We start from the raw sequence: 14717 nt of genomic DNA, 5'->3' as shown, positions 1-14717 counted from the left end.
AATACTGTCTAGTTTTAATATTCAGTAACCTTCATTTGAGATGTGAAATGCCAAAATGATTTATTTCCTGAGGTGCAATGTAGCATCTCAATGAAAAGACTTGGCATACTTTTAAACTTTAGTTTTACTTTACATATTGCTGTGTGTTTGTTTTTCTACACTAGCTAGAGGTATAGAGGGAGGGTTGAGATCTCACAAAACATGTTTAACCCTGCCACAATTTTTAGCCTGTCCCAAGTCAGGCCTTTATTAGTCTTGTAAGATTTTTAAATTCTATTTCATAAATATATTTCGGAGTTTAGTATGACGTCCATTATCACTGAACTATTACACATTTTTGTTTAGGGGCCAGATAAAGCATGCCTCTAGGTGTGGGATTATCTTGCTGTGTTTTTTTCTGCTCGCTGGTCAGGTTGTTGTCTCTTTGACACATTCCCAATTTCCGTTCTCAATTTTATTATTAATTAGAAAATACAATACATGGAACATATCCAGGATAAAAAAAGTTACAATTGCTGTTCTTCATCCTATTGTCATTACCTCCAGATTGCCATCCTGGTGCTGCAATGGTACATTGTGGATCCTTCATATACTTGGCTATCTTCATATCACTCATAAGGAGAGAAGCAGCATATTCTGGTAGTTCATCAAATGTACCCAATCCTTTACTAGCCTTCCAATCTGTCACTGAAAATCCTGCAAATATAATTTTCATAAAGAGATGATGACACAACTTAACCGAAATTCTATATCAAAAGGTCATCATATGACCTTCAATTTGGGGCAAGTATTTAAATCATTTATGCTTTAGTACAGTGTAACTTGCAGAAGTTTAGCTAGCTAGAAAACCAGGTTTAAGCAACCATTTTCTACATTAGGAAATCCCTGTACCAAATCAGGAATATGACAGCTGTTTACCATTTGGTAAATTTGCTTTTGCTATTGATATTGACATTTTATAAAGGACTTCCTGTTTTGAATTTCCCTTTAGAGTTTGATATTTTTATTATTTTACTTTTTGCATATTGACTGTGGTACATTGTATATTGTAAACCTACTTATTTTTGCAGAAACATTTTTTCATGCTTAGTAATTTCTAGTGGCTTTTTTGGCAATTTTTTCTAAAAATTCTAAGTTTGATAAATTTCTTGACAAAGTATATTGGCATTATTTTTGCACTTGTGGTTTTCAGTAACTATCAAACCCATAAGCTGGTTAAACTTTAGACTACCTGCAACTATTCATTGAAGTGGAAAATTAAAAGCAATTTACCAGAAAACTTTTTAAAAATTCAACCAAAACTGAAAGTAATGTCTTTTTATTAATTCCACAATTTGCTCTTTCTGATTTTAAAAACGAACAGAATCCATTCAAGTTTACACGCTATAAATTATTAAGTTACCTGGAATGGCAAACTGTCCAGTGGATGTACATGTAGGTTTGTCTATCTTGAGACTACTAGCTACTACTCTCTGTACAGTGCAATCAGCATTGGCCTCTAAACATACACTCAGTGTTACTGTCAACAAGAAGGAACCATCAATTGGTAATTCCTCTATCTGGTAGCTGAAATGTACATAATCTTATTTTATATCCACACTCTTTCATTCCTTTTTCTAGTATCATATTTTGCTATGTATTTCAAACAGCCCTGGTGATAATTCTCTAAAAGTTTAAACTTGAAAGTAATTCTTCTGGATTACTTTTATATAAAAAAAATGTTCCCTTCATTAAAATTTCATATCTTTAATCTTTAAACATATATCTTCATCTAGCATGATTTCACATTCTGATTCAACAGCCAATCAGATAGCATCAGAAACACAAACTTTCTTAACGAATTCAAAGATTTCATGTTATGACAAAGCTCATTTCTTTTGGCAGAATATGATGTTTTTACAAAAAAATGTTAACTTACTCCATTTTGAAGACACCATTTATGTAGAACTTATCTTGTGTACCTGAAATATATCAAGAAACATCTTTTATATATACAGGAGATATCATTTGTTTAATTCACTGAAAAAGAAACTGCGATTATTAATGGACTATAGCATTATTAATTCAAAAACTAATCTCTATAAATACCTTGTTTTGCAAAGATTGTATGTTCAGACAAAAAGTTTTAGAAAAATTCCTGAGTACCGGTAACTGAAAAATATTTCGTCTTTCTCTTTTTGCTAATCAATTTGCATATCATTTTGTTTATTTTATTATTCATGCAATGATTCATCAATTGTATTCCTAATTTATCTAACTTACCAAACTTGTAAGTCAAAAGATTCTGTTCATATTCCAGACCTTCAATGGCGACAGTCAATTTGTATTTACAAGCATCAACAGATATTTTGTACAAGAATGACCTTCCAATGACAGAGGCATCTACACAACACTGGAACCCTGTACAATCTGGTAACGTATAACAGGTTGTCTCTGTTGGTTTGATATATTCCAGTGTCAGGGACTGAGTAGTACAACCTGTTAACAATAGAAATCAGAATTTATAATCCATAGTCTCGATGTATTCAATTTTCTGTTTAAGAATCTAGGATTATGGGTGATTTCTATGATCATACATCAAATTGAAAATAAAGTTACCTCATTGACTACATACACATTGTTTTAAAAGCTGTTGACCAATCACAAAATTTTGATGTACAAGTCAATTTTGAAATATTACTCATAATTCCTGAGTGGCTGAAATGACTAATTGAACATAAAACTTATTTTTACTCTTTTTTTCATTTGCAGTATCTTTTTAATATATATGTGTTTATCTATTAATGAAAAAAAATAGCAATAAAATTATAGAAATATTCTTTTTTTGTTATTGAAAAGTAGTTTGCATCAAGAAAAGGCCCCCTGACAAGCAAACGCTTGGAGTAAAACACATGCATTTATCATTATAAAGCTAAAAAAGTGGTGGCCTCCTTAAATCTGCCTATGCAAACTCCTTTTTTTGACAACTATCAATATATACCTTTCATCCATCCATCGTAAGTGGTACCAAATGGTGAAGTCAGTCTGTTACATGACTGCTCCAGTAGATATTGTGACACACTGGCTGTATTCAAAACCTGCTGTACAAAGTAGCTTGGAAGTGTGGTCACTTCAGTTAATTGATAAGTCTGTATCATTGCCTCTAAGGAGAATCCTAAAAAATAACAATGGATGTAATTGCACATGATTTACCTAATGATATCACGTTAGTGACTTTCTACATGGACTTTATTTCCTCTAACAATAATGAGTGTACAACATGATACTACCACATTACGTTAACAGGAACAATTTAACTATTGTAAAACAAACTGTAGACACAGAATTGTGATGAACAGAAAAATATGATTTATAAATTTTGCTTCGCCGCGGTTGACAATGTTTTCTCGGGGTTACAATCTGCTCTATCACCCTCTCAGCTAAATGTTATTTATATAATGTTAACCTTTCTTCCAATTCTTAATCTAAACAACGAGTTATTTAAAATTATCTTTGAAATATTCAGATAAAACACTGACAATTTAATTTTAGAGAACTTTCTCGCCATTCCAAGTTTCATCTGAGGTTTAGTTTCAATTTCGTTTTGTCCTTTTAAAAATAATAAATGACCACTTGCAAGAAACTTGGTTAACACATTAAATGTTTATACTGTACTATAAAGTATATTTCCCTGCATACCTGTTACAACAAAATCACTGGAGAAGTCACAAATTTTCTTGTGTAGTAAAGTGTTGACAAAAATGTTCACAGGTCCAACTTCACATGCTCCTGACGACTCGAAACATACACTCAAGTTCATGTTCACCAAGTACAGGTTCTCACTTGGTAAATTATTGATGATGAAACTAAAATTGTTTTTAAAAAATTAATTATACATTGTATATGTTTTCATCCAAAGCCAAGAATTTTGTATTGATGAAATCATTTGTCAGAGGACTACATGTTGATAGTATGATGATGACATTGCATAATTTGTGTAATTGAGGATTTCAGTTTAAATACTTACTAGAACACACCCGTGAAATCGCAGGCATTCAGAGGGTAGTTTAAAGTATGTAAAGTGTTGTTGGAAGAATTTTGTAAAATACAGAATGACTGGAGAATTTCAGCAAAAGTATCATAAGTCATAGGTTATTGGGGACAGGAAAATGGTTTTTTACCCTCTACCTTTATTTCCAAAGTTCCCAATTTTTTATTTTCTATCAATTTCAATATGAACATACATTTAGTATGTTATGAACATTTATTTTAAGTAAGGAGCCTGTAATTCAGTGGTTGTCGTTTGTTTATGTGTTACATATTTGGTTTTTTTTTGTTAATTTTTTGTACATACATAAGGCCGCTAGTTTTCTCGTTTGCATTGTTTTACATTGTCATTTCGGGCCTTTTGAAGCTGAGTATGCGGTATGGGCTTTGCTCTTTGTTGAAGGCTGTACGGTGACCTATAGTTGTTTTAAAATATCTGTGTCATTTTGGTCTCTTGTGGAGAGTTGTCTTAACATGGCAATCATACCACATCTTCTTTTTTTTTATGTAATCAATGAATTTTGTAAAAGATTTAATGACTGGAGAATTTCAGAAAAAGTATCAAAAGTTCACATGAATAATTTTAGCGCTTATCTGTATATTATGAACATTCATTACTATATAAATAAAGCGTATTTACTTTCAATTCTAAGTTTACTAATCGATCCATGGTGATCATTGATATAGTATACAGACCCTCTCTATTTCATAAACTCTGTGACCGCCGTGGATAGTAAACTTGAAAATGATAGCAGATAAAATTCTGAAAATACACTTTATTCGTATGTATGTTCAAAGTATGCAGAAAAACGCAAACCGGAAGTCTAGTCTGACTTAAAATTTCGTACAATGACGGGACAATATCCGGATGCCTTTTTTCTCGTTTTTCTCCTAAAATAACTCAATCTGAATAATCATATGAATGGATGACAAATGCGACTATGCACTGTACCTATAGGACACAGAGGCGTGTTGATTAATTTATTCTGGAAAGAAGAGAAGCGACACCAAAAATGAGGTCTTCTCGTTTAATAGTATAGATATAGACTAGCTAAAACGATTTTTTTTAGGATTCTTTGTTCATAGTTTTAATTGATTACGGAAGCATGTAAGTGTACAGAAAAAAAATCTAATTTTCACAAAGAGGGTTAAATGTTTGCTTGTATTTATGTCATAAATTGACAAGAATTTAATACAATCCTCAAGATATCTTCATTAAAAAATTAGATGTTACACATTGTAAAATTATTACAAAAATTTAGTAAAAATGACAACTTACTCAATTCTAACAATTCCTATCAGCCAAACTTGCCACAAATCTCCTAAAATATAATTAAACATAAAGTGCTTATCAGAACCATGTCATAACAAAACACTTTAACTTTAATACACTTATATAGCTTAAGCATCTATTGCAATATTTAATGTTTCAGCAGGAGACATATTACATGACAGTAATTTTAGGCTGCATTTTCTAGATAAAAATCAGTAGGACTAACTGCAGGTATTATTTACTTCTAGCTAAACTTGTTGCAGGTACAGACATTAGACTTAGTAAATCTAATTTTCCAAGACTATACCTCATAAAATTTGAGTTAGACTTACATCCCAATTGATACCATTATACAAAAATTACAAATTTAATGGATTCCTAATGAAAGAGTTTCATTAGTAATCCATTAAATTTGTAATTTTTGTGTAATAGTATCAATTTTAACAAATACATTTAGAAGGTAAAATTTATTAGATGAACAGTAATTGTTCAAGGTTTATCTTTTCCTAAAAGAGGGTCATTTGAACATGTAACTGTTTTTAAGTCATTCTCTGTCAGCTGAAATGAATGGGACTAATTTTTGGTTCTATTCTGTGATTAAGTTCTTTTTCACCTAAATTCTTACCATATTGTTTTTCCAGTAGTCCAACATTGAAGTTCATTTTTTCTATCTGTACCATCATACGAGCATGACAGGGGTCAATATCTACAGCAGCATGGAAACTCCTGCCAAGTCTTGGTGAGAACACACTGCAGTCTACTGCAGTACAATGTGGCTGAAGAGTACAATTAGCTGCAGGAGAAATGTCGGGTAACTCTACCATGCCCAATGCACATTCTGAAATTATGAAATAATATCATGGATTTTAACTATTTTTCATTTCACTGTTTGAATATAATCACTTATGACTACAATCAGAAGACTTTTCCCTCATTATGCTAAAAGGACAACAGTTACTGAAACAATTTTTATTCTAACAACAACCAGCTTCTCAACAGGAATAATTCAAAAAGAGTTGATCTGTTGCAATACACCTTATAGCTTTTTGGAAATCTGAAAGGCTTATACTTTAACGTCATACAACAATAACTTTCCATTGTGGCGTCAGATATGTTCTATTATGATGTCAAAGTTTTACTGAAACTTTTGTAATGTCCAGTAATGGCAGACAAATAGCGATAAGGTGTTTATTTTGCTAATAGGTGACATCTATCTTTCTTTTTTCTATTCAGAAAAAAAAATCTTTTATTTCTTAATAACAAGAAAATTAAATTTGGATGTTAACTTATATTCTAATATTATATCTAAACGATTCAGAGAAAATCGAAGCACTGTAAAATCTATTATAAAAGCTTTTCAATCATACAATCAAATATGTTAATGGGCCTGAACAGTTACCTATTTCTTTCTCTCGCTTGTATAAACAGCATAAAGACATCTCACAAATGTCTTCCATAGTTTTATTAAGAAATACTCAAGTGGAGTAAAGAGTGTGAAAAAAAAAACCTGTTCTCTTGATAAATTCAAAATCTTTTAATATATTTGTTCAGGGAACCTTACTCTAATATATGCCATATTCCAATGAAAACATGTGTATGCACTTACCATTATTCCAACCATTACTACTGACATTAACTACAGTATAACCAGTAGGTTCATAGAACTTGACAATGTCAAGGACTTCTTCAAGGTCGTCTAGGGCATCACCTGTCAGGGGTGTGGCATCTGTATATCCAGTTGTATTAAGCCAGCTGTTATAACTAAATCCTAAAATTTAAAGATTAAACCAATATATTTCATGTTAGCATCAGGAAAACAAGTCATCAATCATTTCTTTATCCTGATTTTTTAGATCCCTTTAAAAGAACTTGATTGTTTAGCCCTCCCCTTTTCTTCATGGAGAAAGCGATAAAAAAATTATATATTTTTGTTATTGATTCTTTACCTCTATCTAAATCTTTAGAGTAAGTTATGACAAAACTGGTTAGAGTATTTAAAAATCAGTAACTTGTTTTTTTTAAACTTGCACTTTAGAAAAAACTGGACTGTCTTGTATTGCATGCAAATAAATACAGACAATGGGTAATTGTCAATCAGACAGAAACCATTAAACACTTAAACAGAAATATTTAAGACATTTATAGGTCAGCATATAGCTTTTGATCCATAACACAGTAACTGGCTAGTGTTTTCAAATCAAAAAGTTTAGAAAAAAAATTTCCTGTTCAACATTCAATATTAATTTCTTTCATTGCAATCCTGCTGCTTGTTAAAAAACCCAACTTAAGATGAAATTCTGTTTCGAGCTAAACAAAAATGTTCATGACTTATGAGTACTTTTACATTCAAGAGTTTCTTATGTACTACTAATAGAAGGTGTTAAACAACCTTTAATACCCATGATGTGAAAAGAATTGCTTTCTCTATAGTTACCAGAATGAGCAAAATCCGTCTGTGTATCACATGTATGTTTAGGTAACAATGTATTCTGGAAAACTTGTGACACAAACTGACAATCTTGTCCGCTGCTCCAACAGATACTGACCGTCATGTTGACCACATACATTCCACTGCTCACCAGATCGTCCACAGAGAAACTATAAATACAAAATGTTTTAATAAGTTACAGCAAAAATATATTCAAACATTGATTTAAGGTTTTTTTGCGGGAAGAATTGTACTAAGAAATATCAGAAAAATAAAGAAAAATGTGTCTGAGGACACTAACGCCCCTGATCAAGCTTTGCAACTTTTTAAGTTAAATAGAGCATTACTCTAGAACAGTAAATGACCCACTGCCAAAATTTGAATTCTGTCTGCAAGTTTTATTTCTTAGCATGGTATTTCAGTTTCATAACATTGAATGAGGCAAACTTGAGTAAGAGTGCGGAAATGAAAAATGAGAAGATCAGATGGAAAGACAGAGGTCATGGAAAACACATAATGTCCCTGTTGCTTAAGATGGAGGCATAATTACAGGTTAAATCAGATAAATATTTAAACTAAAAACAAAAATCAAAGTCTGAAGGACCTTTACATTTGAAAAATGTTTTCTCATTTTTCAGTAAAATGTGCACCTGCATTTCTGATCATGATTAAATTTCATGTTAATAGTTTTTAAGACCAAGCAGATATTTTATAAAGTTAACATTATCAAGATCCATGAAAATAAGGTCAAAGTATTAATTCAAACCCTTTCAATAATAATAAGTGAGAAATTCACTTGATAAAAACTGTACTGCAATCGCTAAACCATGAAAATTGTATTACAGACCAAAACTCACAGTGCCAAAACTTCATATCATTTGTAGACAAAATGCGCATCTGGCGTATTAAATTATAAGCCTGGTACCTTTGATAGCTATTTACAAGCCATAAAGATTTTCTACCTTCTCTAATATAAAGCTTATACAAAAAGTAAACATTGTTATATAGGATTCCTATGTCTTGCAGTAGTCAACTTTCATCTCAGTCAAGACAAGAATCGATAGTAAATGTCTATTTTCTTATGTATTCTAATCAAAATATCAATATAGAGGCTGTTTGTAAGATTTCTAACCATGTAACACCTAATCTATAATTCTTTAATAGACTTTTGAGTAATATTCTGAAAAATCAAATGTAATGAAAAGGGTGTTTCATAAACAGACAGATCCAGGAAGTTTTTCTCACGAGAACACTAAATTTTAAGAAAACCTTAACTCCTTGAGGCGTTTTCCTGAGTTTGAATAACAAAATACTTCACTTCCATCATCTTATAAAATATGTTTCCTTAAAATCCCCTCCCTTCATAAAAATAAAAGTTTTAAAAGTACTGGGAGTTTCCAATAAGCAAAATGTGATACTTAAAGAGGAAACACTATTGCAAATTGGTTTAAAATATTACTATCTAACTTACTTAATTCAGTAATTTTCTCATATTTGTTTTAACTAAGCTTGAACAAGGATGGATTTTATTCTTAAGCTATGTCTAATGTTTGTTTTACTGCAAGTTGTACCATCAAAATCTATTCGAAATAACACAGATACTGATAGCAAAATGGACTTGATGGAAAATTCATTGGAAAACATGGAGCAGAGGATTTTAAATCTGACCTATCAAGTTACAAAGTTATCTAAAAGTAAGTTTTTCTTTTTCAATGTATCTTTTGTTTTTATCCCTGTCTCATTGAAATATTATACCAAAAAATTCAGCTTTGTCGTATTTCTTCACAAATACATGCATGAGAATGAATAAACATGTATAGTGTGTTCTGCAAGTCATCAATTTATTTTCCACAGGTTTTGTCACATATGGCAGAGATATATTTTCCTGTAATGATTGTCTAACCTAAATAAATTTTGTGACATACTCTGAGAAAAGTTGAAAAAACATGCTGTAAATAGAGAAAGCTGGAATTGATTCCTATTTACAAGATTTACCTAAGTTTTCAAGAGTTTATTAAAAAAATAATGTTGTTACAATGCTTGAAAGTTTAATTTTGTTATCTTGTTCTTTAATTTGGATAATTTGTTTTTCCAATTGTAGTTTTATGTTCTTTCTATGCAAACACATTTAATGTTGGAATAATGATGGGTAGTGATTTAGTTTATGTATTTATTTCCTTATTTTTTAACTCCATAAATTTCACTGTTAATATTACTGTGCTTATCCAATAACCTTTGCGGTAGTATATTACCTATTGCCTGACCAGTTTAAAAAATTGTCAATACAATTTGTCCATTTAAATTGTACAATAGGTATTGTGAGAGCTATTGTCAACAGGTGGTCATTTAACTACCTGTAGATTTACCTGACATTTTACATTTAATACACTATTTGTTCTTTCTAATAAAGATATATATTTTAAATTTATTTATTTTGCTTACAATCACAAATAAATCATTGTAGGTAAATCCCACTTTCATAATGAAGAATAAAGCACTGAAATTTCTATTCACTAAGCCATTTGTACTTTTTTTGATATATTGAAAATAAATTTTTAACAGTAATTCCAATTGAAGTAGATCCTGAATATTAAATGAAACTTAGCATCACTACTATTTAATTTCAGGAATCGTAATATAACATGAAAATATATCCCATTAGAAAACACCAAGCCACACATAATTCATCTTGTATAAGTATTCACAATTGGATGGGCTATCCAAAAAAATCCATATCACAAACACTTTAATTCCATATCAGGAATCAGAAACTTAAAATACATCCCACATTAATCAAAGAGCTGAATAGCTCTGAGGGGAAAGACGGCCCTTGTTTCTATTTTATTATGTTTTTGGAAAGGGGGGGGGGGGGGTATCTTTTGATAGTTTACATATGAAGAATGAAAAAGAGAACCGCTAGAACATGTAGAAAGGTTGACAATATTGAAATCAATTGTTGTTTATGTAATTTCATTTCCTTAGTTTAGGATTCAATTTGGACCAATGGAAGTGATCTGCATCTGTTAAATCTAAACATTTGATTAAAGTTGATAGCTAATTATCTAAAACTCAACTGAATTCTGTCATTTCACAACAACTACAATATTTTTGGAAATCTTGATTGTGTACCACTGAACTGCAGGCTAGGGCCATTTTCCATTTTTTGTGACAGTACTCTTGGATTTTAAAGTTTTTTCTTTAGAAAGTGTGGACTGAAAAATCTATTCAGTTTTAAATTTCCATTGTTAAAGTTCTTAGTTACAACTCTCATCACAGGGAAACAGGTACTAATAAAAAAAACAATATGAGTGATGTAAACTGTGTGAAGCTTGTTTCCAAATCATAATTTTGAAATATTTGTAAATATAAATATGTTAAAACTATAAAAATGCAAATTTTTTTTTTTTTTTTTTTACCATTACAATGATTATGTAGGTACACAAAAATTTAGTTTTAATAGAAGACTGCTAATCCAATGAAATGTCACATTTGAAGTGTTTAAATACTTTAACTTTTATTTTAGTGGATAATTACTCATCAATTGAGGTGCTCCTGAATTGGAGGAAGATTCTCAGAATTTTTACAGAAACAAGTGGTCTCACTAATTAACAACAAAAAGAATTTTAGCGACAAGAAGCGACAAGAAGAATATGTTTTTCTTGTCGCTAAATAGTCTTCTTGACGCTTCTTGTCGCTTTTTGACGCTTCTTGTCTCTAATTAGTGAGACCCGAAAAAAGTAATAAAATTGTTTCTTTCCCCTGTGTCATGTAACCCCACGATCTTTGTTTATTTTGAAAGTTGTTGACCTACAAATTAAAGTATTGCATGTTGATGTTTAAATCATCTACAGTAAACAATATTATGTTTAGATTTAACAAATACAAATTTGTGATTAGTGCACGATCTCTAAGAATGATTTAAATAACCAGTGAACTGGTGAAGGATATCCCTGCTTCTTCCAAGAATGACGTCACTATAAAATACAATGTAGGTTGGATATATTTAGAATATCTCGTCATACTAATTTTTCCGGATTGTTAAATAAACGTAAATAGTGTAAAGGAGAGTTCAAGATACGATAATTTCGTGAGAAACAGAAGGGAAATGTGTAAAAAAGTGTTTAAAGTCAAACTATTCATTTCTGGGTCTCCTTCTCTTCAATCTAAGTAAGATTTGTTGGGGGTTTTCCCACACTATAACATGTATAAAAACAAAATGAATGATGTGAGGGAGTGTCACTCTGGTCAACCCCATAGGGGATTGACGGCTTGAAGCCGTCTTTCCCCAAAAACACCATGAAGCAAACATTCTACTTTTTTATAAACTAAATTCACTGATTGATATTTCCATCTTGACTTTTTAGAGACACAGAAAGAAATGGCTTAAAAAGTCCCATATCTAAATAGAATAGTCTATTCAGGACATTGGTCATGAAACATGAGGAAAGCAAGCTACCTATCAGTCATTTAAATTTTACCTTTAAGGAATAGTGAAGATTTTTCATACTTGTCTGGGCTCTACCACTCAGGTTCTAAAAGTACCTGTTGGGATCTACCGCAGGTATTCTCATTTTTAAAATTTATACCTGTCTGGGCTCTACCAGTCCGGTTCTAAAATAAATTTTTCACCTGTCAGGGCTCTACTGCAGGTTCTTAAAATTGCATAATTTAGGCAATTTATTTTTTAATTAATTTAGGTAGTGTTTTTCGATTTGGTTATTTTAATTAGTATTTTTGTAAGTTTTAATGAGTAGCCCCCTAGAAAGCCCCAATGATACATTTATTATTATTTTCATATGTATTCAGTATAATAGATTTAGAATTGATTGTGAATATGAAACTAGTATACTGTGTATACAATGGTGTCTTAGTATATTAGTTTGTTGTTAATAAAATTAGAATAGTTATTATACAGTTTTGCATAAAATATCAAGTATCCAGTATGGCAGAATAAATGTTCCATTCAAGTAGAACATTTCCTTTTCTACTCTTAGTATCTATATTAGTAAAGATAATGTGGTATGATGCATGAGACTAGTAATTGTCTATAAGGAGACATCCTCTGTTCAATGTGGTATGGTATATGAGACTAGTTATTGTCTATAGGACACATCTACTGTTCTTTGTGGTATGGTATATGAGACTTGTTAGGTTTTATTAGGAGACTACTACTGTTTCTATGTGGTATGGTATATGAGACTTGTCATTGTTTTAAGGAGACATCTACTGTTCTGACAGGAATAGGTATAAATTGTACAATTTAAATGGACAAATTGTGTTGACAATTTTTTATACTGGTCAGGTAATAGGTATTTAAATACCACAAAGGTGATTGTATAATGACAGTAATAATGTGGTTTGGCTATTTTCAGGAAAGAAGGATGAACATGTAATGTTCTATGCGACTTTGGCATCTGATACTGTGCTGAACAAAAATTCAATTGTGAGATTCAATGAGATTCAGTATGATGAAGGAGCAGACTTCAACTCAGGAACTGGTGTGTTTGTATCAACTGTATCGGGTGTCTACATGTTGGCTTGGACCATACGCACATACAATGGGAAAACTATTGATACAGAACTGAAGGTTGATAATGTTGTAAAAGCTAGACAAATCCTACAAGGAACACATTCTACAAGAATTCAAACTTCTCAGTTTGTTATTTGCCGAGTTAATGAAGGTGATCATGTTTGGATTGAAACAGGACAAGGTGTCACCAGTGAAAATTTCTTCAATGAATATCATGGCAGTAAAAGTTCATTTATGGGCATTTTGATTCACAGACTTTAACCTAATGACATAACTTCAAACAATGTTATTGCTATCTTTCAATTGAGGATGGTTTCTAATTGTAAAAATAAAGCATAAAATATATTATATACTAGTTTAATTACAATAAAATTAGTAATACATGTAGTAAAAAGAATATTAACATTGACAATAAGAGACGGAAAAATACTTATCTCATTTAGAACATTCGATTTTGAGCCAAAAAATATTAGTTTTTACATGTAATTAATAACCAGAAAGTAATAAGCCAACTAAATTAAGGTAGCACAATACAAAGATTTGTTCACTCCCAATCAGACAACTTTAAACTGATGTAATTCATTTCATCCTTCTTTATATTTTATAAATGAGGTACCAAAAGAAAGAAGAAAGATTAATCTTTCAAATTGTGATAATTTTATTATGACATAATTATTACATAATCAATTATTATGTAATTAGTTGCTATATTGTGATGTCCACACTTGAATGAATTTAGCTTCTTTGTTCTTCATAGCATCCCGAAATATTTTATAGATTCTTGTACAACACAGCTTGACCTCCAAAACTGTGTCTCAGATTTCCAAAAACATCAATAGAACAAATTTTATGCCACATTGAATTTAGTGATCTCTTATGAATTGCTGTTGCAAACTTCATTGAAGATTTATGAGAGAATGAAATACAATAGGAAAAATATGAGACACAGTTTTGGAGGTCAAACTGTGTTGTGCAAGAATCTATAAAATATTTTGGGATGCTATGAATAACAAAGAAGTTAAATTCATTCAAGTAATGATATCACAATATAGCAACTAATTACATAACAATTAATTATGTAATAATTATGTCATCATGAAATTATCACAATTTGAAAGATAAATCATTCTTCTTTCTTTTGGTACCTCATTTATAAAATTTAAAGAAGGATGAGTGGAATTACATCAGTTTAAAGATGTCTGATTGGGATGAAAAATCTTTGTATTGTGCTACCTTAAATTAGTAAAATTTCATCCGTTTTTGAAAAAATGGGGCAGGTGGGAGTATTTTATTTTTCTATTTTTATTTCATACGAAACCCTGTTTGTGACGTGTTCTTCAAACGTGCAGGTGTAATAATAATTAAGCTGATATCACGTATAAAAATGTATAAGGAATCCTACATAATTTTTCAAATTCTTAAATAAATGTTTCTGATTGGCAACCACTGTTCTACATGTA

General features: G+C 30.7%; 2 protein-coding genes across 2 annotated transcripts in view; one reads left to right on the top strand and one right to left on the bottom strand.

Moving 5' to 3' along the window:
* The window catches only part of LOC139500339 (uncharacterized), a 52220-nt gene that overhangs the window by 26548 nt on the left and 10955 nt on the right, over positions 1-14717 (bottom strand). The window contains exons 6-15 of the mRNA XM_071289080.1: positions 7734-7897; positions 6906-7067; positions 5925-6137; positions 5306-5348; positions 3679-3845; positions 2981-3154; positions 2263-2478; positions 1919-1961; positions 1403-1566; positions 541-696 (exon numbers count right to left, since the gene is read on the bottom strand). Of these exons, the coding sequence (XP_071145181.1) occupies positions 541-696; positions 1403-1566; positions 1919-1961; positions 2263-2478; positions 2981-3154; positions 3679-3845; positions 5306-5348; positions 5925-6137; positions 6906-7067; positions 7734-7897 (1502 nt within the window). The remainder of the gene's footprint in view (positions 1-540; positions 697-1402; positions 1567-1918; positions 1962-2262; positions 2479-2980; positions 3155-3678; positions 3846-5305; positions 5349-5924; positions 6138-6905; positions 7068-7733; positions 7898-14717) is intronic.
* On the top strand, positions 9247-13583 carry LOC139501286 (complement C1q and tumor necrosis factor-related protein 9-like). The gene is made up of 2 exons (XM_071290323.1): positions 9247-9421; positions 13100-13583. The coding sequence occupies exons 1-2, from the start codon at positions 9247-9249 to the stop codon at positions 13516-13518; spliced, it is 594 nt and encodes a 197-aa protein (XP_071146424.1). The 3' UTR covers positions 13519-13583.

Source organism: Mytilus edulis, chromosome 13 (genome assembly GCF_963676685.1).
Source record: "Mytilus edulis chromosome 13, xbMytEdul2.2, whole genome shotgun sequence".
Taxonomy (NCBI): domain Eukaryota; kingdom Metazoa; phylum Mollusca; class Bivalvia; order Mytilida; family Mytilidae; genus Mytilus; species Mytilus edulis.
The sequence above is the reverse complement of the archived record's forward strand: the minus strand, read 5'-3'. Positions and strand labels throughout refer to the sequence as shown.